At 31.2% G+C, this 25,675-nt stretch overlaps 2 protein-coding genes across 2 annotated transcripts; both read left to right on the top strand.

Moving 5' to 3' along the window:
- The first annotated feature begins 3,459 nt into the window (after positions 1–3,459).
- Positions 3,460–6,114, top strand: LOC136085300 (zinc finger MYM-type protein 1-like). The gene is made up of 4 exons (XM_065806595.1): positions 3,460–3,730; positions 3,876–4,524; positions 4,742–5,763; positions 5,882–6,114. Exons 1-4 carry the CDS (start codon positions 3,460–3,462, stop codon positions 6,112–6,114), a joined length of 2,175 nt encoding a protein of 724 aa, XP_065662667.1.
- Positions 6,115–22,529: 16,415 nt separating this feature from the next.
- On the top strand, positions 22,530–23,297 carry LOC136085299 (histone-lysine N-methyltransferase SETMAR-like). Its single transcript, XM_065806594.1, has 2 exons — positions 22,530–22,935; positions 22,996–23,297. Exons 1-2 carry the CDS (start codon positions 22,530–22,532, stop codon positions 23,295–23,297), a joined length of 708 nt encoding a protein of 235 aa, XP_065662666.1.
- Positions 23,298–25,675: the final 2,378 nt, after the last annotated feature.

Genomic DNA, 25,675 nt, shown 5'->3' with positions numbered 1-25,675 from the left:
TAGGATAATCTCGAAAAAGGTCAGATTTTTCAAAAAGTGTCACTAAAAATGCTATTCATGCAAAAAAAAATATTACATGTGCTTTTGGAAACTAGTAAAATATGGACTATAACTATCAATGCATGAAGACAAATTATTAAAAAAAAAATTATTTAGTTATTTTATTTAAAACTCAACTACCAGTGCCTTTACAATTTTAATACACAATAGTAATTATGGACTTGTAATATCAAATACATTGCACATTCCAATAGACAAAAGGTATTTTAATTATGAAGGATTATTTTATTATTGATTAGTGTATTAGGTTTTGGTAACTTTGTAATAATAATTGATTTTCAAGTTTTAAGAACTTTTACTTTTATATGTAGAATTATATTTTATATTTCTATTGTATTTTTGCATTAGCTTTTTCAAGTCTTTTATTTAATTGTTTATTGTTTTATAATGAAGAAAATAACATAAATTAATAAATAAATTAAATAAATAACATATTTTTATTTATTATATTAGGATAACATATTTTGAAATTATTCTTTTGGAAACTTTGAAGATGACATGAAATAATAGGAGGAGTTTCTTGATAATTTAGATTGTTAACAATATCCAGTGTTGTTTTATATTATTTTCATTTTTTTCTATCGAAAGTTGTTGGTTCTTTATTCTGTTTAAATCTAACTTACCACTTTTTTTATTAACTTTTATGAATACTTTACTGAATTACTGAGACTGTGGGCTAACATAAGTTAATGAGTTGAAGTGTTATCTTTTTCTGAGCTCCAGTTTTCATAAAAAATGTATCCGTTCGTCCAATATATAGAAATTAAGAAGATTTGACTTAAACAAAGTATTATTCTATATTACTTTTTTTAATCTCCTTTTTTTTGTATTAACGTTGTTGTAACATAAATATGAAGAACAAAACCACTTTATAGTGTTAATATATTTGTAATACTAGTTATTTCAACAAAAAATATCCAATATTCGTCTATTAAAGTTGTTTACAAAAGCTAAAACAACGAAAAGCGTCTTATAATTAATTAAACAAAACGCCATTTTGTTTATTTATCCCCTATTAAAAAGTTATATACTAAAACCGCACGCTGTAAAAGTCCCTAATTAGGGTTATCTAAGTCTTACATGATTGCTATGATCGTTGCTGGGCGCTGAAATTTAGTGTCTAAAATAAAGTGTCATTTTAGGTATTTATAACTTTTTTTTACAAAAACAAATCTCTTTTTTGAATTCTTTGATATTTAAACTATTTAAAAAGTATGTTTGTGAAAAATCAAAAATATGAAAATTATTTAGAGATGTACCACCTTAAAAAAAAAAAAACATTATGACATCTGTTAATCATGAAAAAAAGTGTTTTGAAATTGGCGATAATTGGTAAAAAAAAGAAAAAGCGAAAAAAGAGTAATGGTTCCTACATCAACCGAGACCAAAACTGAAATTATAGAATAAACAAAAAAGTATGTTAGATTTTGAAATTTAAACAAGTATAAAACATTGACTTTTAAATAACAATTGTTTCACTATGAATGAAAATAATTATTTTAATTAATTAATTTTTTGTTTTAAGTTAAAGCTGCCAATTAAGCAACAATTACCATAAGATGATACTCAGAGAGATACATATTTTAGAAACTGGTTATTAAAAACTTCAACAGTTTGAAATGGTTAAATGTTTAAAATTATCCTTTCGAATTTTTGATTTCATTATGGAAACTAAACGAAACTAAAATAAACGGCATTGATGTGTATTTTGAATATGGTATAAAAAAGAAGAAAAATTTGATAAAGTTAAATGCAGACTTTTTATTTGATGTTCTAACACCTCACCAAAATACAGCTGGAATCCATTATAGTAAGTATTTTTGGAAACTGATTTGACTGGCTTTGTGCATGATTTTTCCGATCAATTTGGCAACGTGTCACGAATCTTTTTGAGAATTTAAATTGTTACATTGCATATTCACCTTGGATTTGGGTATGACAATCTGTAGATATTAAATCACGTTATAACAATTTTAAAAACATTTTATAACAATTATCTTACATCGAAACATTTTATAACAATTTATTTGAAATAGGTACCATACCAATAATAGATAGACCGACTAGAATTACATACCATTCGTCGACTTTATTTGATAATATATTAACCACAGACTATTTTAATAAATCTCTAAAAAAAGGAGTTTAAAAACTGATGCTTCTGATCATTTTCCCATATTTTTTCTATTAAATCAGATTTTCAAATAAAAAACGAGGGCAAAATGACAATAAAAAAGCGAATTGTTAACAATTGTAACTTAAAATCATTCAAAGATCAAATTTAAAGTAGGAGTGAAATTGCATAAACTTTAATGATAACATAAACATTATCTATAACACATTTTTAAAACTTTTTTTAAAATCTATGACGCTAATTTTCCAATATGTGAAATAAATCTCAAGGCCAAAGACATATTATCTCCTTGCTTAACTAAGGGACTAAAAAAGTTTTCAAAACTAAAACAAAAGTTGTATAATAAATACTTAAAAACAAAATCCGGAAAACATAAAAAAAACTACAAATATTTGTTCGAAAAACTCCGCAAAAATGCTAAAAAAAGTTATTATTCTAAATTGCTTACTCAGCACAAACACAACTTGAAACGCGTCTGGGAATTAATGAAAGAAATTACAGGTAAGCAAAAAGGAATTTCAACCTCTCTTCCACTTGCAATAAAAGTTGGAAATAAAATAACTAAAGATACTAATGAAATTGCGACTGAATTTAACAAATTTTTTTCCACTATAGTTGCAAATTTATCAAACAAAATCTCTTTGACAAATTATAAATTAACAGATGAACTTCAAACGTCAAACTCCTTACATTTTACAAACCTAACGGTTGAGGAATTTGATGTAGCTTTTAGATTGTTAAAAAGAAATAATTCACTAGGACCTGAGGGCAGTGGCGGATCAAGGGGAGGGGGGGCTAGGGGGGGGGGCTATAGCCCCGGGCCCCACAATTTTAGGGGCCCCGATTCAAAGTAAATAATTTTTTATTAACTCTGAAAATTTATTCTTTTATTAACTTAAAAGAGCCAAAGTTAAATTGACTAAATTGTCTGAAAACAAAAGCACAAGAATAAAATAACTGTCAACAAAAACGCAACTACTTCTACAAAAAAAAAATTACTAAATTAGTAGCAGCGCCTTATAGCAATAATTGAATGTAACATTTGTACAAATTGATACAAAAACAATTCCCTTCGGAAAATTAATAATAACTTAAATAATTATATTGTTATTGAAAATGCATTAACGATTGCAATTCTACAATTCTTTTGTACTTCCGCACAAAAGAGTTCTTGTGTGAATGCATTTAATAGCTGAAGCGCTAAATTCGTGAAAGAGAAAAAAAGAACAGTTTAACACTTTTCAGGTTATACAGTTATAATTAAAATGCTAAGAAAATATGAAAGTGGAGCTTGTAAAAGAAGATTGAAGAAAGAGAGAGAGGAAATGGTAGCTAAACTTCCGAAAATGACAAAGTTTTTTTCATCACACCAAACTATTATGCAATTTCCACAAACTGTAGATAATAATAAAAACAATGAAAGAAAAAATGAAAACAATAACACGGAAAATGAGGTAGCCTGCCAAGGTCCTTCAAATGAAATTCAAGAAGTTGAAAGTGTTGAATCTACAATGCATAACAATGAGCTTGACTCAGGTACTCCAATTTTTACTGTTTTTAATGACACCTCTAACATCTGCTAAACAAACAATTTACTTTTTAGGCAGTTACTATTTTTATTCTATAAATTGTCACTTATTATTTTTTTATTAGGCTTATTTATCATGATTTTTTTTCCTAGATACCATTCTACGCGAAGACCCTGCTTTATGGCCATTACAGTTAAAGGAAAATGAACGTATGAAGTATTTAAACAAGGGGTATGCTTTTTTTCAAAATATAGACTCTAATTTCGAATCTTCGAAGCGGATGTTCAAAAACCAGTACAGATATTATTCGGTTAAATATTTTCAAAAAGTGATAAATAATGGCGAAAAGTGTGACCGAAAATGGTTAATGTTTTCTGAATCCACTGGATGTGTGTTTTGTTATGTTTGCAAGTTATTTTCAACCGATTACGACAATGTATTTGTCAAAAGAGGCTTTTACAATTGGAAAAAAGCTAAACAAACTATTTTCGGCCACGAAAACAGCAAGGAACATATTCAATGTATGATTAGGTGGATAGAATTCATAAAACAAAATACTCATGTCGATGAATATATGGTAAGCCAGATTAAAAGGGAATTTAATTATTGGTCTGCAATCTTAAATAGAATAGTTGCGGTTATTCGTTTTTTAGCCGGAAGAGGTTTAGCATTTCGAGGCCATAATGAAGTTATAGGATCGTCAAATAACGGAAATTACTTAGGCATTTTAGAACTGTTGACTCAATTTGATCCAGTTTTAAAGCAACACATCACACTTTTGCAAATAAAGGCAAAGGTAATGTAAATTATTTGTCTAAAACTATTTGTGAAGAGCTAATTGATATTAAGTCTCAAAAGGTTTTAACGCACATTATTACCGAAATAAAAAAAGCAAAATACTGGGGAATTATCGTAGATTCGACTCCTGATATTTCTCACGTGGATCAACTTTCTGTGATATTTCGTTATTATCTAAATGGCCACGTGTATGATTTTTTTGTTTTCTACAAATTAAAAGCCACGACGGTAAATCTTTGATTACTGACATTTTAGATCTACTGGAAAGATATGATATTGATACAACCAATTGTCGGGGACAGGCATACGATAATGCAAGCAATATGTCTGGTAAATATTCTGGATTACAGGCACGTTTAAAAGAGCGGAGTGAATTAGCTTTTTATATCCCCTGCGCTGGACATTCTTTAAATTTAGTAGGGCAGTGCAGTGTCAGTGAGTGTATCAATTCTATCAACTATTTTGGCGTTCTCCAGAGTTTGTATTCATTTTTTGTAGCTTCAACGCATAGATGGGATTTATTGAAAGGAAATCATGTTACACTCAAGCGCCTATCAGATACACGATGGTCATGTAGGTCAGATGCTTCAAAAAGTTTGGTAGAAAATTTTGATGGGATTCATGCAGCGCTATGTCATATAGCTGAGGATACAGAAGAAAAATCTGATACTCGTCATGAAGCTTTGTGTTTATTAAATAAGATCACTAAGCTAGAGTTTGCATTCATGGCTGTACTTTGGCATCACATACTTAAGAGGTTTAATGCAGTTAGCAAATTTCTTCAAAAAGTTGAATTAGATTTGCATACAGCAAGCAGTATGTTACTTTCACTAATTGACTTTGTAAAAAACTTACGAAACGACTTTACGAGATTTGAGAATGAATCAAAAAAACTTAGCTCGTTTATTGAAAAAGACTATTCTGATAAGAACAAAAGAAAGGTAATTAAAAAATTTAGCAACGGAGAAAACCAAGTTGATTCTTTAAGCGTATCCGACAAGTTTCAAGTGAATACATTTTTTTTCATTATTGACAAACTTGTGACACAATTAACTATAAGAAGTGATGGTTACAACCACATAAATAAGTTATTTGGATTTCTATCGAAGCTGTTAACTATTAGTTCCATGGAATTGCAAGTTAGCGCGAAAAAAATTGTAGAAGTGTACTCAAATGATTTAGAAGATAGTTTCATATTTGAAATAGAACAGTTTGTAACATTATTAAAGTTGCAGCCTCCGGGTTTTTTTTTCGCAAAAAAAAGATAAATCTGAGACTGAAAACACATTGATTCCTCTGCATGTTTTAAATTGGATTGTTGAAACCGATATTGTTGATGTATTTCCAAATGTTTATATAGCATATCGCTTGTTTCTAACTATTCCCATAACAAATTGCGAGGCTGAGAGATCATTCTCTACTCTTAAAAGAGTTAAGAACATGCACCGATCAACAATGGTCCATAGTCGTTTAAGTAATATAGCAAGATTAACTATTGAGTCAAAATTATTAGAAACTTTGGATTTCAGCGATGTGATTGCAGAGTTTGCGGGGAAGAAAAGCAGAAAAAAATCACTCAACTTAATTCAATAAAATAAATATAAAAGTTGTATATAAATAAATATCAGTGATAGCTTTTTCAAGAAAATCTTTGTTTTACTCATTTTTGTCGTTGTTAGTGGAACGGGGCCTCCTACTTTTAAATAGCCCCGGGCCCCGAAAAGTCTTAATCCGCCACTGCCTGAGGGTATTAATGGAAATATTGTGATAGACTCTTATGACGTCATTAAAGATATTCTTTACAAAATCTTTAAATCATCCATGAAACAAGATTCTTCGCCAGGCTCTCTGAAATTAGCAAAAGTAGTTCCTATTTTGAGACAGGAGACCCAACTAATATAACAAATTACAGACCTATTTCTGTTCTTCCAGTTTTTTCAAAAATATTAGAAAGAATAACGTATAACAGAGTGTACACATACCTAATTACCAAAAAACTCCTTTAAGAAAATCAGTTCGGTTTAAAAAAAAACTCAACCAAACATGCTTTTCTTCAATAAACACGTTGTATAACGAATCTTTTAAAAATCAAAAATTTATACTTTGTGTTTCGTAACATTCAAGTTTTTTAAGCAAAATATTATGATCGACTTGTCAAAAGCTTTTGACACAGTCGATCATAATATTTTGCTTAAAAAACTTGAATGTTACGGAATAGTAGGTAAAACTCTAAGTTGGTTCAAAAGTTATCTCTCCAACCGAAAGCAATTTGTTTTTAACAAAGATTCCCAACCTCAAACATTAATGAACATAACATATGGTGTCCTACAAGGATCCATACTTGGACCACTTCTTTTCATTATATATATAAATGATCTTAACAAAGCATCCAATTTAAAGACTATAATTTTTGCAGACAACACAAATTTGTTTCAGTCACATGAAAATATAAACATACTTTTTAATAATATGAACAGAAAACTTAAAATAATTTTATTTCGGTTCATCTTTAAATATTGAAAAAACAATATGGATGTTTTTCCATCCAAACTATTAAAAACAGATACTGTCTGTAAATATGCCTGAACTTTTAATAGACAATGTCATCCTAAAAAGAGTAAAAGCGACAAAATTTTTAGGAGTTTTTATTGAAGAAAATCTGTCTTGCAAATCGCAGATCAATAATATTTCTAATAAAGTTGTAAAAAAAATTGGAATTCTATACAAATCTAGAGGTATTTTAAACAAAAAGCAATTAATACAATTGTATTACTCTTTTATTCACTGTAATATCAATTATGCAAATATTATATGGCAAAGTGCACGTATTATCGACATTAGAAACACACAGCTCGCATAATAAATTTTAAAAATCGTTTTTCGAACTCTGAACCGCTATTTAAAGAAATGGACGCCTTAAATGTTTATCAACTAAATGTATTTAATGTTTTGTGTTTTATGTACAAATGTAAAGTACTTATGTCCCCCGATGTTTTTGTAAACCTTTACGAAATTAAACCCCAAAACAAATATAACCTACGTAATAATAGCATTTTAGAAAAATCTTTTGCAATAATAAACAAGCTCAACTTTGTATATCTTATCGTGGACCTTTTCTCTGGAATGAAATAGTACGACCTAATTTTGTTTTTTCATCTTAACTGACATAATCCTTTTTCATACAATCTATTAAAAAAATCATTTTTTCAACAAAAAAATATTCTTGATTTTTGTTTAATTTTTAAAAAAATAATTTCAGCTGCTATACTGCATATTGATTTGTTATGTTTTATTTTGACTTTCACTTCTGAAGTATATAGAGTATTAAATTTATGATAAATTTAGTGATTATATATTCTCGGTATATATTTATTTTATATAGTATATAGATGTTTTTATTGTAGAAGAAAATAGAGTTTTGTTAAGGGATTCGTGATATGGCCATTACGATCTTCTTGAAGTCCTACCCATATAATATTATAAATCTTAGTGTAAATAATATTATGTGGCAAATAAAATTAAAAAAAAAAGTTTTATTCCCTTCTTTTTTCATACAGTTAGAACTCTATACTTCTGAAAATAGTATTGCAATTACGTCAGTTACATACCCATATTCGAGTTCCATGATTCTATATGTACATTTGCGTAATAAACAGAACTGTCACATCACCAAAAAGTAATAAAACTTATCTGATTTTAACATTTTTATCATTTTCATACGCTGGAATTTCATAAGTGTGTCGAAAAACATCTTTGTATTTTTAACATAAGCGAAACGTCATTTTTAAAAGAAAACGTTACTCATGAAAATGCAATCAATGTTAGCAAAAATAAATTATCGAGTCCTTTCAAATTGACATCTGTCAAGTAAGGAGTCATCCATAAATGATGTCAGTGTTTTCCCTCAATTTTTCGACTCCCCCTCCCCCCTTTGTCAAAGTCTGTCAGTTTTTGGCCAACCCCCCGTTATATACGATGTCAGTTTTTGTGTAATACCCCCCTAAAAAACAATAAAAATGTTTAAAAACCATTAATTTTTTTACTGACTAAATTATACATTTTTATAATAGTAGATCTCATCTAACTATATTATATAACAGTCGATATCTCACTAAATAATCAACTAAGCAAATAGTATTATATATCTTTAATATAATCTTCCCATGGGTTGTTGAAGTGATCATCGATTGAAGCAATAGTTAGTGAATGCTCTCCACGCTCTAAAAGGATATCGTATTCTTGAAGTACAATCAAATTCGTTGCGTCAACTTCATTTTCATCTAACCATTCAGCAGTTTCCGAACTCTTCTGCAAGGCGATGACTGCCAAAAATTCTGTCTGACTCTTGGCAGCGATACGAACAGGTTGGACCCTTTTGATTAGAGGGAGTGTTATAGCAGAAGAATGGATAGAAGCGTGCTTTTTCAACAAAGCTTGAGAGGAAAAGTAGATATTGCACTTTTTACAAATTCTATCAGCTAGGCTAGACTGAATTGATGGACAAAACGCATCATACGGCAAAATTGGAAATCCTTTGGCAGTACGAGGAAGAATACTTTCAATGTTTGATGTGATGAGCATAAAGGCGGATGATGGAAACAATTCTTTTGCTCCTTCTGAGACATCTAATGCTTTGAGCCCGTCTCTCGTTTGGTTGACAGGGACAGGTGGCGGAAGAAATCTTGCTCTATTTAGAGTAAAGTAAGAGCTTCTAATAGTCCGACAACAAGTACGATTTTCACATTTCACAATTTGAGTAAAATGTTGACTTGTATGAAGATGATCGGCAATCCAACGTTGATCTTGTAATAAAAGGCTCCTTGACTCTAGCTCTGATTTTTCTGGATCAATATACTCTGCAATGGTTGGATAACCGTCAATTTGTAGATCAGATCAAATATCAGCCAAAGCCTGTCCAGCAAAACCAAAGTTCTATTTTTCTAAATTTTCATCTATTGTCCTGCCTGATTTAAAAAGTATGTTGCTTATTATGGGTTAAAAATTATATTAATATTTTTACAAATTAACCTTTGTCAATGTAATTACCTTGAGAATCAAGATGGGTTCCGTAATGTTCGTGCGGAAGAATCACCCCAGATAGTTCTTTACTTAGAGGTGCCATTCGTCGCTCAGCTCTGTTGAATGCACTGCGGCCTGAGCGTTCGTCATGATGAAAAGAGCGTCAAGGTTATTCTTCAAGAAATGGCGAATCCCGATTTCAATTACTTTCTGGTATCTAGATTTTTGTCGGGTCCTCCATCGACGCTAAACTCAACGATAAGTTTAACCATATTAGTTTGAGGATCTCTGATAATAGAGTCGAATTCTTTGATATCCAAGAGCTGCTAAAAGTCTAATCCATGAACGAAGGCGGTCGAGGATGCGTGTTTTCCTGATCAAACAGCAATGTAGGTAGGTCCAGAATAAGTAACAGCATCTGTTTTTCCGAGACCATCTTTTTTGATCGTAATTCCAGCGTATACAGATGGTATAAGCTTGTGTTTAGCAGCCACGACCCAGTCGTGGTCCGGGAGAGTTACCCGGTACTCCAAATGCATCAACAACGGCGCCTGTTTTTTGGCTGCTGTGATTCCAATTGGCTCTCTAGCTTTGTTGTCTTGGCTAATGAAACACACTTCATCTGGCCCTAAAATAAAACAAACATCTTCCACATATTTTGTAGTTGAACTGCAAAAGAGTCCGTCAACATGTTTTAAATGAGATTCATTCTGAGGACTGATCAATCTAACAGGGACTGTTTTGACGTGCCTTTTTGCCCTCTAATGTTCCGTAACTTCTCGGAAGTAGAAGAGTATAGAGGGCGCTCTTGCTGATTGCAAATCCAATTTTGTTCATCTTGGATGTCAATTCGTTGAGAGTTTTAATGCTCTAAATAATAAAGAAATATATTTGGATATAATTAACTTTTTTACAGAAAACGGGATTTATTTTGTAAATTATATTCAAATTAAATCTTGAAATTAGTTGTTAACATTTCAAGGATATTTACAATAGTGCAAGTACTAATTAAGAGTAAAATTCAAACAAATACAATATTAACAAACATAACTAAACTATCATTACCCGAAGAACCTCTGACCGACGTCTTTCATCAGCGGACGAACCATGGAGAGCAATATTCGTAATCGTCTTCAAAAGAAGAGGTTGATCTACTTCTAATGACGGTAAACCAGGTTTCTTTCTGATTTTTAGTTTTTCTTTGACTTCTGGATGCTCCAAGTAGATTTCCTTCATTCTAGCTTTTTTCAGTTCTCTAGCTTTCTTCTGTTGAGCTTGATCATACTTTTTTTTGGCCAGTTCTTTATATAGATGAGCTAGTTTCTTCTTTTTCTTTTTCAAATCATCCTCTTCAGCTTCAGCAATGAATCCACTTCTCTTTCTAGTCTTCAGTCAAGCAACTTCACAATTTAAAGCTGCAATCTCAGAATTGAGTCAATATTGAGCCACTGTTCTTGCATTTTTTTTGATTTATCGTGGTAACAAACTCAAAGTTAATGCATTTTATTGATCATCAATAACAGATCGCTCATTGGTGGGCTCAACAAACTGTAAGGAATTCTTGTCAAATTCAAGTGGAGTATACGTGAGGGCAGACTGTTTTAGAGTATTGGCCCAAAATGATAATTGCTTGCTCTTGAACTTCATTTCCTTTTCATTAAATAAATTGATTAAATAGATTACGCTTGATTCAAGATCCTTATGCACCAGTTTCTCTTCTTTTAATGAATTCCATATACTATGAACTTCTTTCTGGATATTAGCTTTTTTTTATTGGGATGAGCATTTCCATACGAGACCATCAATAAGTTAAGTAATGCGGTTTTATCCATATGTTAATTGATTTATTAGCATTGTTTACATCCCAATCAGAATGATGATTTTGCTCATCGTTAGCGCAAGCTATTTAAAAGAGTCTTCAACCCGCAAGGGAGAAATTAGCGTTTCGAATTTTCAATAGACTTTATGTGTTTGCATTGCATCACATTTTACAATCAACTAGAAAGCAATTATAGTTTCGTATTTGAAATAACGACAATTTAATTTCAAAAAATGACAAATTTATGAGTTAACTTTTATGAGTTTACTTTGAACCACATTTTATAATCCGCAAGAGAGCGAATAACGATTGTGAATTTTATTTACAAAGAGTTAATATTTCTAACATAATTTGATTCGCAGTCAAATGGTAATATATTAATAAAACGATAGTAATTTTTATTTTACGTTAGTAGTTGTTATTTATTTAATGTCTCTGGGAAACTTATTATATTAATTTATAATATTATAAAATAAATAATTTAATAAAATATAATATCAAATTTCCCGCATTTAATATTAATTTCCCCACAAACAAAATATCGTTTCTATACCATTTAATAGATGTAAATATCGTTAAAATCTGCTCATTAAAACTAAAAAAATAATTTAAATTGACATCATTTTGGCCTCAACACCCCCTCCCCATTGTCAATTAGAGTCAAACTTTCCAGCACTCCCTTTCCCCCTCTATATTTACTGACATCATTTATGGATGACCCCTAAGATCTCCCATTCTTCTTTGAATATACTATATCTATTATAAATGTATCTATTATTTTGAAATTCCACGATGTCAACAAGAGCATCGACAACGACAAAATTTTCGTAAACTTTTTCTCGAAAACTTATCGATGGCGATCGTTGTATTTTATACCGCTACTTTTTGTGTGTTTTCACTCATAAAAATCTCATTGCCATATCGCGAGGTTAGAATTATTTTGTTCTAACTCGAACTGAGAAAATCAAATTCAAAGTTTTAAAAGGACCTGTAGACCGTTTAAACATAAAAGATGTAAACAAATTAGATTCATATTAATTTCCCATACTTGCTACCACAGTTTAAAAGTAAATACTTCAAAAGATATAATGTGCAGGTATCTGAATTACCACACCCTGATTTGGAGATAGAACAATATAATACACACTTATTTTATAAAATAAAATATTATTTTGTTCTCCATTTCTTATATAAAAATATAATACAAATTAGTATTTTGTATATATATTGTATATATTGTAGCAAGGTAAAGAACTGTTTGACATATCTCTGTTTTATTGGAATAAAATCTTACTTTAACTAGTAAAAAAACTTTATAAATGCAATATTTATAAAGTTTAATTATCTAAAGTATGTACCAAGATTTTTACAAAAAAATAAAACTATGGTTGAAATAAGCTCCAAGAACATATTATCCAAAATACATTTCAAAGTGAAATGAATTTCAAAGATTAAATTCAGCAAGGTAAGCACATCTGGTTAATTCATTAAAAACAACAATTTCAATAAGAAGCCCATTTAACACCATAACATAAACATAAAACATAAATATTTTGACATTAAAATAAATTATTTTAAAATACTATTATAAAATGTCTACAGCAGGTATATAATTGAACATACTTTGAAGGTCCTTAGCTTTATCATTAGAAATTTGAGCGCACTGGTTTAAGACAGAAGCCATTGGTACAACTGCAAGAGGTCTTGCCACAGCTAATGAAGATCGTGGATTGTTAGGAAGACGCTTAATTCGTACTTCTGAACAAACATCAGTAAATGACTTTCTGTAGTATATATGATCTGAAAACTCTGCCCTGTAAACCAGATGCTTTATTTGGGTATAGGGAACAAGGTTATAATTAAAAAAGCCTGCAATAGCTGAAAAATGCTTAAAATCTAATCTTTTCATTTGGTAGACAGAAAAAGGATTTCTCTTTTGAATATTAGCAATTGCTCTGATTAAACCAAGTGGACTAAATATTTCAAGAGGAGCTAGTGCTCTATCAATTTGACTATGTATATTGTCAAGAAGTTGTATATGTATACAACTTCTTGTATACTAGAATGCCCTGATTCACAGAACTTTTGCTCTATTACCCTGATTTTTGGGTAACGTATCAAAAACTCACGTAAGGCAATGGACATGTGACTATTTCTATTTTGAGGCACACAGGAATCAAACCATAGTATGAGTTTATTAACATCTGGGTGGTCAGTAATTATCTTCTCTAGCAAGCGTGTTACACTACTTGCAAGGTCATTTCCTGCACGACCTGAAATGCCTTCATGCCAAAGCATACAATAACCTTTTTTATTTAGGGAGCAATGCCCAGTCAAATTATAAGCTGAGAGTTTACGTTTGTAAAAAAATGCTCCTATGTTTGATTTTGGTAAACTTATTACATTTTGAAGGTCAATGCATACTACAGCTACATTTTTATCCTTAAGTTTTCGGTCTTTTTCACGTTCTGCTCGATTTTCATTCTTCAACATTACATGTTTGGAAAATCTTTGGGTTTGCTCCTCAGTTGGATTTACTACATTATGGTATTCATAACATGTATCACATAAATCAGTTTTTGGCTTTTGAAATTCGATGTTAAAGTCATGCTCAAATATGAATCTATACATATGCTTCTTAACAAGGGCAATATTCTTTTCTTTGCAATAGGTAGAGTAAAGTTCATACATTTTATTAAGATTTAAAAAAGTTTCAAAATATTCTTTTTTTGTTCTTTTACGACAGTAGTGTGATGGTACACGTGGAAATTCTTTGATATGATCTTTAACACTTTGTTTTGATCTTTGATCAACAACCTTTTTGGTGTGTTTCCCCCATTTTGAAAAGGCTGGGCTTCCAGTAACATCATTCTTGTTTTCATGATGATAATAAACTCTTCTACTACTTATATTTAAAGTAGTGAGGTAAAATTCTTTACAAACTCGAGTTTGCAAATCACCAATAAAAAAGCTATAATAAAATGAATATGTTTTTCGCGAATTTTCATTGATGGTTCGATGACGTTTCTTCTGGAGTCGTTCAGTAGTTCTACTGTAGAAATTCTTTTTTTGGGTATCATCCATAGACCAAAAATCAGAAAATACATGTGCTTGTTCTTCATCACTGATATGTTGTCTACATTTAAATTTACAAGAATTTAAACATTCTTTTCTTGTGGTTACAGACTTGCATGGAACATTTTCTCCTTTTCTATTTTTATAAGCTTGACCAGATTGTCTCAACTGCTTTCTCACATTCTGTATCCAAGTTTTAGGTGCTGACTTTCATTTCCTAGTTTGGCCTCCAAGTGGGGGCAGACGACTAGCTGATGCTATTACAAGTGCACCATTAGGATATCCAAGAACAGTCAGATCAGTTTCTAAAAAAAAATATATATATATACATAATAATAAACAAATAACAATAATACCCAAACCATGAACAATATATATATAAGAAAGTTCAAATGTAATAACTATGATCTATGAAAACAAAACATTATATATATATATATATATATATATATATACATATTTTATCTTCAACATTTTGTTGTAATTTTTCAACAAAAAAATCTACCACGGCTGCCATTTTGATTTTAATGACTTTCAAATATAAAACAGATAAAACGGAGATAGCACATTATAATTTTAATTTATAATCTGCATTAAGGAGGTGGAACAAAATGCATTGTCAGGTATATTAAGAAATAATTTATTTTTTAATGATTTGGTAGTAAAAAATAAATATTTTAACTATAAAAAGAAAAAAAATTTATCTAACTCAAATTTTTTGATTTGTGGAGATAAAACAAAATAATTCTAACCTCGCGATTTGCTGATTGGACAAAATTGTTGTCTTCCACATCGTTGAAAGAGTGTTAAAAATTTAGAAATACTTTCTTTGTATTCGTTGACGTTGAATTTTCGCATTATACTTTTGGTGCTTCGTGTCATAAGTTCTGCAATTTCAGTACAAATCATTATCTGATGACACAATGTAATTGGTAATGTTTATACCAAATATAAGTAGCAATGTTTTAGTTGCAGCCCTTTTTATAAGAAATTTGTAATTTTGTATGGGCACTATTTATTTTTTAGTTATTATCGATTCATTCATTTTATATATAATTGCATAATTTTATATTTTTTCTTCATGTTTTAATATTATAATTGCATTTGCTTTTTACACTTTTATTTTAATTTTTAATTTATTGGTATTTATTTATGGGTTTTTATAAACACGTTTTTAAAGCGGTGTTTTTCAGCGGTTTTTAGCGTCCAATCTTGTTACAGATTCTTTACATTCTTGGTATTATTAACTAATTGCTTACTATTTGCTATTTGTTTTTTTATTTATTATTTGATGTTTTTTTTTTTTTTTTGTTACGCGGTTTAACTTTGAATTTTCTATAAAAAATTCATTTTTTTTTAACAAATATTCTAATCAAGAACAAAACATGTTATTTTGTTATGAAAACAAAGAAAGCAATCCGTTTTCAAGTAAAGGAAGTTTGCCGTAAAAAAAAAACTTAAGGTCCTTAAGTTTGAATTTGGGCGGCGCCCAAAAACGGTCGGCGCTGTCGAAAACGGTCTAAAATAGCCCCTGGTTGTAGATATACATATTTACTATATATGTATGTTTATTATTAAACAAAGATGTTAGTGCAAATAACATTTTAAAAATTTTGTGGCTATGAAAATAGCCGTTGTTTTTAGTTTTAAAAGTTAAACCCTTCAATGTACTTCCATGCCTCTTCAACTTCAGATATCTCTAAAGCAACTTGGTCTTCACCATCAAAGTTCGTGTAAATTCCATTATCATCTGGCAAACTAGCTTTGATTGGTGAAATAACACATGCCGGTAAAACTTTTTGATTATACCTTCCAAGTTTGCAGTAGGTTAACCATGTAAATTGACGATAAGCGGCATATCTTAATGTACTGCGCAAAAAACGAAAAGTTTACGCAAATTTAAGTAAAAAAAAATTCAATAAATAAAAGCAAAATTATTTAGTAAACTAAAATACAATTTTTAACAAAAAACTTGTATATATAAATACTTATACTTATTAGAGGTTTATTTAAATGAATCTGGCATCCAAGCTCTCCCTGTCATTCAGACTGGCCATTGATATCTATAATGGATATGGCTCAATGCAACCAGTCAAAAAACTTTTAAGCCCTGTTATGCACTGATGATCTTTAAAAAAAAATTTCTTACTTTACTTAGTCATTATGTACAAAAAAGTTAATGTTTGTTATTATTACCATTATTAATAATGCGCACATCAGTTTATTTCATATTCTGCCAATCTAGCCCTGGAAAACTGTGTCAATCAATATGGCTCACCATTGCCAACAGGGTCCTCAAACTATATGTTTCTATAGCAAACCCTTATCAAATTTAGTAACTATAGCGACATACATTATGCTTGTTTATGCCCTTATGTTGTCCATCATCAAAAAGTCTATTGTCTTATATGAAAGAAGTTCAATGCAGTTCAATAGTCAAATCATAGTATCCATCCGATACCCTACGTAAATTAGTAGACAAATTATTCGAACAAATGCATTCCTTAGGGGCTGTCCATTAATTACTTCAACAAATTTTTAACGATTTTTAGCTCCCCTCGTCAACAACTTCTCAAACTTTCAAAGACCCCCCAATAAAATTACGTCAACATTTAATTAACCCCTCTCCCTCCTTAAGAAAAAAAAATTTATTTTAAGTAGTAGTTACATTAGTAGTTTACAACTTCAAGAAAAATTTCTTTAATTCTCTAACATGTTTTTACAAATAAACCCAAATCTTAAATCGTAGCCTCTACATCTTCCCATGGAGATGCCAAATGCTCCTCAATTGTTATTATTGGCATAGGGTCTGATTGAGTAATTTCTTGGGGAACCAAAACACCAGACAAGTCAACATCCTCTTCATTTAGCCATTCTACACTTAGCATCTCTCCATAAGCAAAAACTGCCATGAGTTCTCTCTGTCTTTTGGCAGCCACTCGCATTGGACGAATTCTTTGTTGTTGGGGTGCGTGTAGTATTTGACTGGATCCAGACATACATTTTTGGTGTTGTTGTGTGTGCTTCTTTAATATGGCTTGCGAAGCAATATAAATGTGACAGATTTCACTGATCCGTTCAAACAATGACAACTAAATAGATGGACAATATATATCATATGAAAGAATTTTGAAAGCTTTTGGTGATCAAGGTAGTATATTTTCAACTTTGATAGACTGACTACAGAAAAAAGATGGAAATTTATGTAATTTTATATCAGGTATATCTGGTGCTTTAAGACCCTCATTACTTTGACAGACTGAAATTGGTGGGGGGCTTGCTTCCATACTTCTGACAATGTTTGCCCAGCATATTTGAAGTTTAATTTTTCCAATTCTTCGTCAACTGTTCTACCTTGTGTGTCAAGGTGGCTTCCAAAATGTTCATGCGACAAAATGATGGACAGCAACATCAATAACTTTTTGATACCTTGGATTTTCATCAGGTCTACCATCCACAGACATAATAAGAATTGGTTTGATCAACTTGCTGCTTGGATCTTTTGTAACAATGTCAAACTCCTCCAATTCAAGAAGCTTTTCATAATCTAGTCCATGACTATAAGCTGATGATGAGCATTGTTTGCCTGATCTGATGGGTATGTAAGTTGGCCCTGAATATGATACAGCTTCCGGTTTACCTAAACCGTCTTTTTGGATTTCAATGCCAGCATAAACAGATGGTATGAGTTTGTGTCTAGATGCTACAAACCAGTTGTGATCAGGCAATGTAACGCGGTATTCGACGTGCATTAAAAATGGAGCTTGCTTGTCAGCTGCTGTCAATCCTATGAGGACTCTGGCTTTGTCATCTTGACTGATGTAGCATACTTCTTTAGGTCCCAACCTAGAAGCCACTTCCTCTAGGTGATTCAAAGTGGGCTGTACAAAATCGACCATCAATGTGTTTTGAGTGTAAATCATTTTGTGCTCAAATTAATTTCACTGGTACAACTTTACATGGCGTTTGCCTTCTGATGATAAACTTCGTTTTTGCAGGAACTGAGTATAAACAGCACTTCTACTTATTTGAAAACCATTAATATTTAATTGTTCTGTCAATTCATCAAGATTTCTAACACTACGACACACATCACTTTGTCTTATCCATAAGCAACAGACCATACAATGCAATATCAACGATGGTTTTTAAAAGTAGCGGCTGATCTTTTTTAATTGTTGGTCGCCCAGCTGTCTGTCGGATCTTTGATTTACTGCTGATGTCAGGATTTTTAGCACAAACTTCCGCTAAAGTTTCTTTTTTCTTTTTTCGAAATATCTTTTGCTTTTCTTGTTCATAGTTTTTTTCAAGCTCATCAACTTTAGATTTCTTTTCTTTTAGTTCTTTTTCCTGATCTAAACTTAAAACACCACATTTTTTTCGTTTATATAAGCTAGTCAAATCGCTCTTGAAGATGCTTATCTGACTCTGTAATTCATCTTGTGCTTTTGCTTTGTATTTCACAGATTTTTCATTACAAGTAGTACTAGATGCAGTGGCGAATCCAAGATTTTGAAGGAGGGGGTGGCTACATTATAAAAAAATACTTGATTTTAACTTACAAAATTTTATGATTTTTTCCATGTTTTAGAAATAATTATTTGTCATCCAAAGCACATTATCTGTTCATTGAAACATAATATACAAACATAAATTACTAAACACAGTCTTAAAAAATAGATTGTGCTTGCATCTTACGTGGATGTAGTGCAATGAAGTTATTTACAATTTTTTCTGTTGAAACACAGTCGTATAGATTGTTATAATGCATCCCAACCACACACAAATCTGACAATCTATCAGTTGTCATCGTTGTTTGTAAATATGAATGAATGCGGCGTACACAAGAGAATGAACGCTCCGCCTCACAACTGCCAACTGGAAAATTTGCCGTAATGAGGAACAACTCACGAATATAGGGAAAGAATGTGGAGTCAACATGTTGCTGAAGTAGTTGCGTGATTGTCATTTAACAAAAAGTTTTCTCAACACATAAATGTTTCCATCGCTGCAACTCATTATTCAGACTACATGGTTTGGGAAGAATTCCATACCATTTATCCGCTTGTTGCTTTGACAATGTTTCCAACTCTTCATTGTCTTTGGTGATAACAATTTCTGGAATCATAATGTGCTCTCTTATTTTCTGTAAAGCGTACTGCCAACTCAGATGAAACCTTGTCGAGGAATGGAATGGATACATTACGCTTGTAATACTTAAAAAGTGAGGCAGCAGGTATATTTGAGCGGTGTATTTGACAACTACAAATTAAGAAAGCATTTTTCTAGCAATGATATAAGATGAGCATCCAAAAGTTCAGAGATCCAGAGAAGAAAAAAGTATGAAAGCTAATCAAACAAGTTGGTGGCAATTCAGAGTTTCTACTCGCAGTTTAATGGTAAAGTTTACGTAGGACTTGTTACCGTGAAAACGTTAAACGTAGAAACGTTACCGTGCCACACGGAAGAAGTAGAACGTTGCGTAAAAATGATGACAGCTGTTTCTGACACGGTTTGTGGTGATATAAAAAGAGATCGTATGATACGTATCCGCCAGCAATCTGGAAAAAATATGCCAATATTTAACACCAAGTCATATTATAGCATTATTAAGTACAATTTTGGCTCTATCTATGTTAATATTATATAGAAAATGCACCTGTTCAACTCTAAACGACCTTTGAAAGAATATCTTAACAGACTAGAAAAAACAGCATTCAAAAGGAAAAATACTACAAACTATTACTTAAAATAAAAAACGTCAATTATGGCAAGTTCCGTAAATTTGCCAAACTTGACCAAAAATTGCTGCAGGGGGTCTAATTTTGTCTAATTTCGTTCATCTTAGTCTCATTTTTTAGTTTCCTTATTACTAATATAGAAATCAGGAAAAATAATAAACTTTACAAATAAATCAGAGATTTTCAGTCCACTCTGATTTATAGTGTAAAGTTACAAAATGATAAAACTGATAAGTTTGCTTTATATTTAATTGAATTACTCATAAGTAAATCTACTATAAAACTGGAAAAAAATTGTTTCAGTAAACCTTCAATTAATCGTAGTCAAATAAAAAAATCTATACAATAGTTTTTGCTAGATATACCAACCTAATTATCTTGCATCTATATATTTATACAAATAAAAAATTTTATATTTATACAAATAAAAGTTTCTTTTTTCATCTATATATTTATACAAATAAAAATTTCTTTGTTAGACAATTTTTTCCACGTGAAAAAGTTGTCGAACAAAGAAATCTGCACATAGTTTTAACTGCGTTTACTATTGTAAGTAAAAAGGGGGAAATGCTACAAACCACCAGTTAGAAAACAAAACAACCACCCTTATTAGCCATGATTAAAGTACTATAAATGCATGTAAATAAGAACCTGTTTTCATGTGATGAACTATCTAAATTAACTGGTATTTAAACAAAGTTGAATCATTTAAAAGTAAATAAATATTTCAATTCAAAATTAAAATGTCTTCTTCACACAATCACACAAATAAATGTTCTACATTTTTTTCTGAAAAATATTAAATTTGTAATTTTTATTCTTAGACACCTAACTAAATCATTTCTTGAGTTTTTTATACGAAGTTTTTTTAAAACAAACGACGTTTTTAATCAACTTAACTCTTTACTGCTAGTGTTCGGGGAGGATTGCATAAGTTGAGCGCTTTAACAGGGTATTGTTTTTTGCAGTCGAAATATTATAATATTTAAATTTGTCTTTGCAGGTTATCATAGTTTAGTCTTTCTACTTAAAGAATATAAATGAATAGTTTATTTAAAAAAATTTTTATACCGAAAATTGCGTTTCTTTCAACACACCCTATCATCTCATCTTAGGAAACCAGTTTCCAAAGATGAGCTTTTTTTAATGGAAATCAAAAAAACTCAAAATAACAAAAAATTAATCAAAAAAATTTAATTGTATCTTTATGGACCATACTAAAGTAAAAAGTAATTATCTCGACCATTAAAAAAAAAAAAAAACAGTAATAGATCTTTCTTATTTCTAAAAAAGTTTGCAACACTATTTTTTGAAAAAATTTTCGCTCTTGAAATTTCAAAATAAAGCTCCGAGGAGAGATACTTAAAAAAACGCGCTTTTCTTAATAAAAAGCTGCATCTAAACTTGAGCGTCTAAAAACGTAACATCTTTAGCAACTTTACCAAGTACTATCATAATTTAAATAGCATGACAACAGCTTATCTTATATAATCCATGGAATTAGCAGTAGATAAGCATAAAATATTGAGGATATAATAAATTTTTGATGATCTTGTTTCATTCTGACGTAAATCCAAAATATTGAATAATAAAAAATTATACCGGGATGGTAAAGTTTATTAACAATCAACAATGAAAGGATATTATTGGGGATGAAAGTTTGATGAAGTAAAACAACCTTTATTATCGTTTACTTCTATATAATAATCTTTTACCAAATTACATTAACATAAATATAGTTTTCTTAAGATCTCCATCGCGGAACACATTCTTACAACTTCCCCTTCTTCTTTAAATGAAATGTTTTACTATTTAAGTTCGGAAATGTTTTCATATTTCCTCCATAATTCTGTAGGACGTCTTTCTCTGTTTGGATATGTTTTCGAATTCGGTTCTTGATAATGCCTTTGTTGCATTGGTATAGTAGTTGTTATTTCCTTTTCGTATATCCATTGGTATTTTCTTCATGTGTGAAGCATTCCAAGTTTTTGGCGAGTTATCAACGGAAGATTTGGCAGTAATCATTGTACCGTTCTTTGCCGTAATTGTGTAGGGTTTAAACTCAAACGGTGCCGTAGTTTTTTTTATATCTTTTTTGTTTTATCGGTACTGTATCTTCAGTATTTAAATTTAAATTTTTTGCGTGGTATTTTGAATCGTGGTACTTAGGTCGTTAGGAAAGTTCATAGAACTTCATCTGTAAAGATACAATGAGACAGGAAATAGTTAAATATTTATATATCATTTTAAACTGTGTTTAATTATGAAAATTTTAAGTACTTGTTGAAATATTTTGAATGTTTATTAAAAAAGTTATTTAAATTTTATTATATACGTTAAAAAAAAATTTAAAAATGGAAAAATTTGAATATCGAGCATATATTAAAACCCGTGCTCTACTTGGAGTTTCAGCACAAGCCATATCCGATGAGTTGGTTTTAGTTCATGGTAACCAAGCTCCAAAATATAGTATAGTCGCCAAGTGGGCTACTTTATTTAAAGATGGTAGAGAGAGTCTCGAAGATGATCCTCGCTCAGGGCACCCTCGAACCACGTATACAGCTAAGAATATTGAACGTGTACGAGCCATGATTGAAGAAAATCCGCATGCAACACATGATATAATTGAAGCCCTAACATCGATTAATCGTTTTACAATCAACGAAATCATTCACAACTCACTTAAAAAAAGAAAACTAACATCACGTTGGATACCCCACGAGTTAACCGATCAAAATCGCAAGAATAGAGTTGAGGCATGTAAGTAAAATTTAGCCCTTTTCAGAAACGGCCCATGGAGACTATGTGATATTATTACAGGGGATGAGTTGTGGTTTTATTTGAGACAAGTTAGACACAAATCGGCTAATGCTAGTTGGGTCGGTGAAGGTGAAAGTCCAAGAACTATAGTAAGATGCGACAGGTTTCAGCCGAAAAACATGCTTTACATCTTCTTCAAAACAACAGGTGTTGTTCATTTGGGTTATGTTGAAAAGGGAGACACCATTGCTAGCGAATATTATATAAAAAATTGTTTGAAACCTCTTATATGCGAAATAAATAAGCAAAGACCTAAAACAGGCAACTCAAACTCAAACTCAAAATTTCAAATTTCTCCATGATAACGCTCGACCCCATGTGACTGAAACCGTCACAAATTGTCTAAACCAAGCTAGAATTACAATAACTTGCCACCCACCATACTTACCAGACTTAGCTCCATCCGAATATTGGCTATTCGACTTGATAAAAAAAATCTTGATGACGATACAGACGTCGAAAGTCAAAAAACTCGCATAACGAAGCTACTTCAAAGAATACCCAAAGAAGAGTATAAAAAAACGTTTGACAAATGGCTTGAAAGGATGCAACCTTGTATAGATAACGATGGACATTATTTTGAACATTTGATAAAATAAAATTTAAAAAAACTCTTCCTTTTTATTTTTAATAGGGGAGTTCTACGAACTTTCCTAACGACCTAAGTATTTCTTTCTGTATAACTTATCATTTTCTTTTCTCTTCTTGGCTTGATCAATAATATTTGTATCAACCCTTGTCTGAAATGAGGGTATTGTGAAACCTGTAAGGCAATTGAACATGAGTATAGATGATGGTATCCGAGTTGTGCAATGGGGAGTGGTACGGTAGGAGAACAGGAAGTTGTATAACTGCTTTTTCCGGTTTCTTCGTTCAATGTGTGCTGCTCGTAGTGTTTTCATCAGTGGTTTCATGATTGATTCGGCTTGTGAGTTAGCTTGCGGCCAAAGCGGCGTGAATTGTTTATGTTCAATATTTAGTTTGTTAAAAAACATCTTTATTTTGAATGAAGTAAAAGGTTCCGATGGTGTTGGTGTGATTAATAGTTCGGCTGGTGGATTTTGTTTACCAAGTGCTTGACAAATTGCTCATTGTTTTATATGTTGTTCTACTTTAGTGTCTAGGCCGGGAAAGTAAACTTTCTGTCTAAGTAGTGCTTTGGTTTTCTCGAGTCCCATGTGGCTATTATGCGCCAGTTGTATAACCGTAATCTCTAGTGATCGTGGAATGATAATTCGATTTTCTTTTTAGGATAATGTCTGATGTTTGATTTACTGTAAGTTCTTGGCTAATCTTACGGTAAGCAAGTAACTCTTTTTTAAACTTTCTTATTTCTGGAGGACAATTCGGATGTGTTAGTTTATACCAGGTATTAGTGGCGACTAACTCTGTAAGTATTCGTAGAATAGGATCGGCTTTGGTTTCTATTTGAATATCTAGTAGTGAAAGGGCTTTAGGACATGCGTATTCAGCAGTAAAGTTGACATATTTTTCTAGCTTTTCGTTGTCACAAGGGTCTACCGGGTGTCGACTTGGATAATTAGATATATTGTTTTTTCCTTGGACGTAGTGTAAATCAAAAGAATATCCATGTAATCGTAAAGTCATACGCTCAATGCGCAGTGGTACTGTAGCATTTGATTCGTTTAAAACCTTCACAGCTTTGTAATTGCTGTACATTTTAAAAGGGTGTCCAAACAGGTATGTCCTGTTGTGTTCGCAGGCGTACACTATAGCTAAACATTCTCTTTCCAGCGTAGAGTTGCGTTGTTGTACAGGTGACAGCGCTTTTGAATTATAAGATATGAGTTTAAAGTCTTGTTTATTTGGCGTGTTTTGTACAATGATTGCCGATATGCCTACAAGACTTGCATCGGTGAAGACTGTAGTTTCTTTATTGGGATCGAAGTACCCAACGCATGAGTCTGATGTCATAGCGTTTTTCAGTTTATCGAACGCACGCTGGCACTCAAGGTTCCAGTTCCATGATGAATCTTTATGAAGAAGGTTTCGTAAAGGATAAGTAATTGTACTGCAGTGTAGAATGAAACGCTTAAAATAGTTCATAAGCCCGAGAAAGCTTTGGAGAGCTTTAGTGTTTTCTGGTATAGGCCTGTTTTTGATATTATCAAGTTTTTCAGGATCTGGTTGCTTTCCTTCTTTTGAAAATATAAATCCAAAAATTTTACTTTTTCTTTTCCAAATAAGCATTTTTCAAAGTTTAGAGTTAAACCTCTCTGTTTGAATCTTTTTAATACTTTGTGTAATATTGAATCGTGTTGTTTTGCATTTAAAGCGAATACTAAAACATCGTCAGCAATATTAGGAGTTCCTTCTATATCTTTCAAAGCTTCTCGTAAAGCGTTTTGTAGTTCTTCCTGCGCAGAATTTACTCCAAAATTAAGTCTTGTGAAACGTTTAATTTGAGTTTCGGATTGAAAAGTAGTAATTGATCTCGATTCCGGCGCAAGTTTGAGCTGGTAAAATGCCTTCATTAAATCTAGTCTTTAAGTTTTATAATAACTTCATCTAGGGTTGAAGTCGGGAAACGCGTTCTTCCGATAGCTTTGTTAGCGGCTCGCACGTCTACGCAAATCCTTAGGTTACCGTCATTTTTTGGAACAATTACCATTGCACTTATCCAGGGTGTTGTTTCGTCCGTTACCGTTTCAATTATTCC

Source organism: Hydra vulgaris, chromosome 09, assembly GCF_038396675.1.
Source record: "Hydra vulgaris chromosome 09, alternate assembly HydraT2T_AEP".
In the NCBI taxonomy this organism is placed as follows: domain Eukaryota; kingdom Metazoa; phylum Cnidaria; class Hydrozoa; order Anthoathecata; family Hydridae; genus Hydra; species Hydra vulgaris.
The sequence above is the reverse complement of the archived record's forward strand: the minus strand, read 5'-3'. Positions and strand labels throughout refer to the sequence as shown.

What these genes read in the sequence shown, in the direction of transcription:
- LOC136085299 (XM_065806594.1), top strand. Translation starts at nt 22,530, where the DNA reads ATGGAAAAATTTGAATATCGAGCATATATTAAAACCCGTGCTCTACTT. An exon ending in CAAGAATAGAGTTGAGGCAT is followed by an intron (nt 22,936 to 22,995) that starts GTAAGTAAAATT and finishes ATATTATTACAG; the next exon opens with GGGATGAGTTGTGGTTTTAT.
- LOC136085300 (XM_065806595.1), top strand. Translation starts at nt 3,460, where the DNA reads ATGCTAAGAAAATATGAAAGTGGAGCTTGTAAAAGAAGATTGAAGAAA. An exon ending in CAAATAAAGGCAAAGGTAAT is followed by an intron (nt 4,525 to 4,741) that starts GTAAATTATTTG and finishes ACAAATTAAAAG; the next exon opens with CCACGACGGTAAATCTTTGA. An exon ending in ATTAAAGTTGCAGCCTCCGG is followed by an intron (nt 5,764 to 5,881) that starts GTTTTTTTTTCG and finishes ATGTTTATATAG; the next exon opens with CATATCGCTTGTTTCTAACT.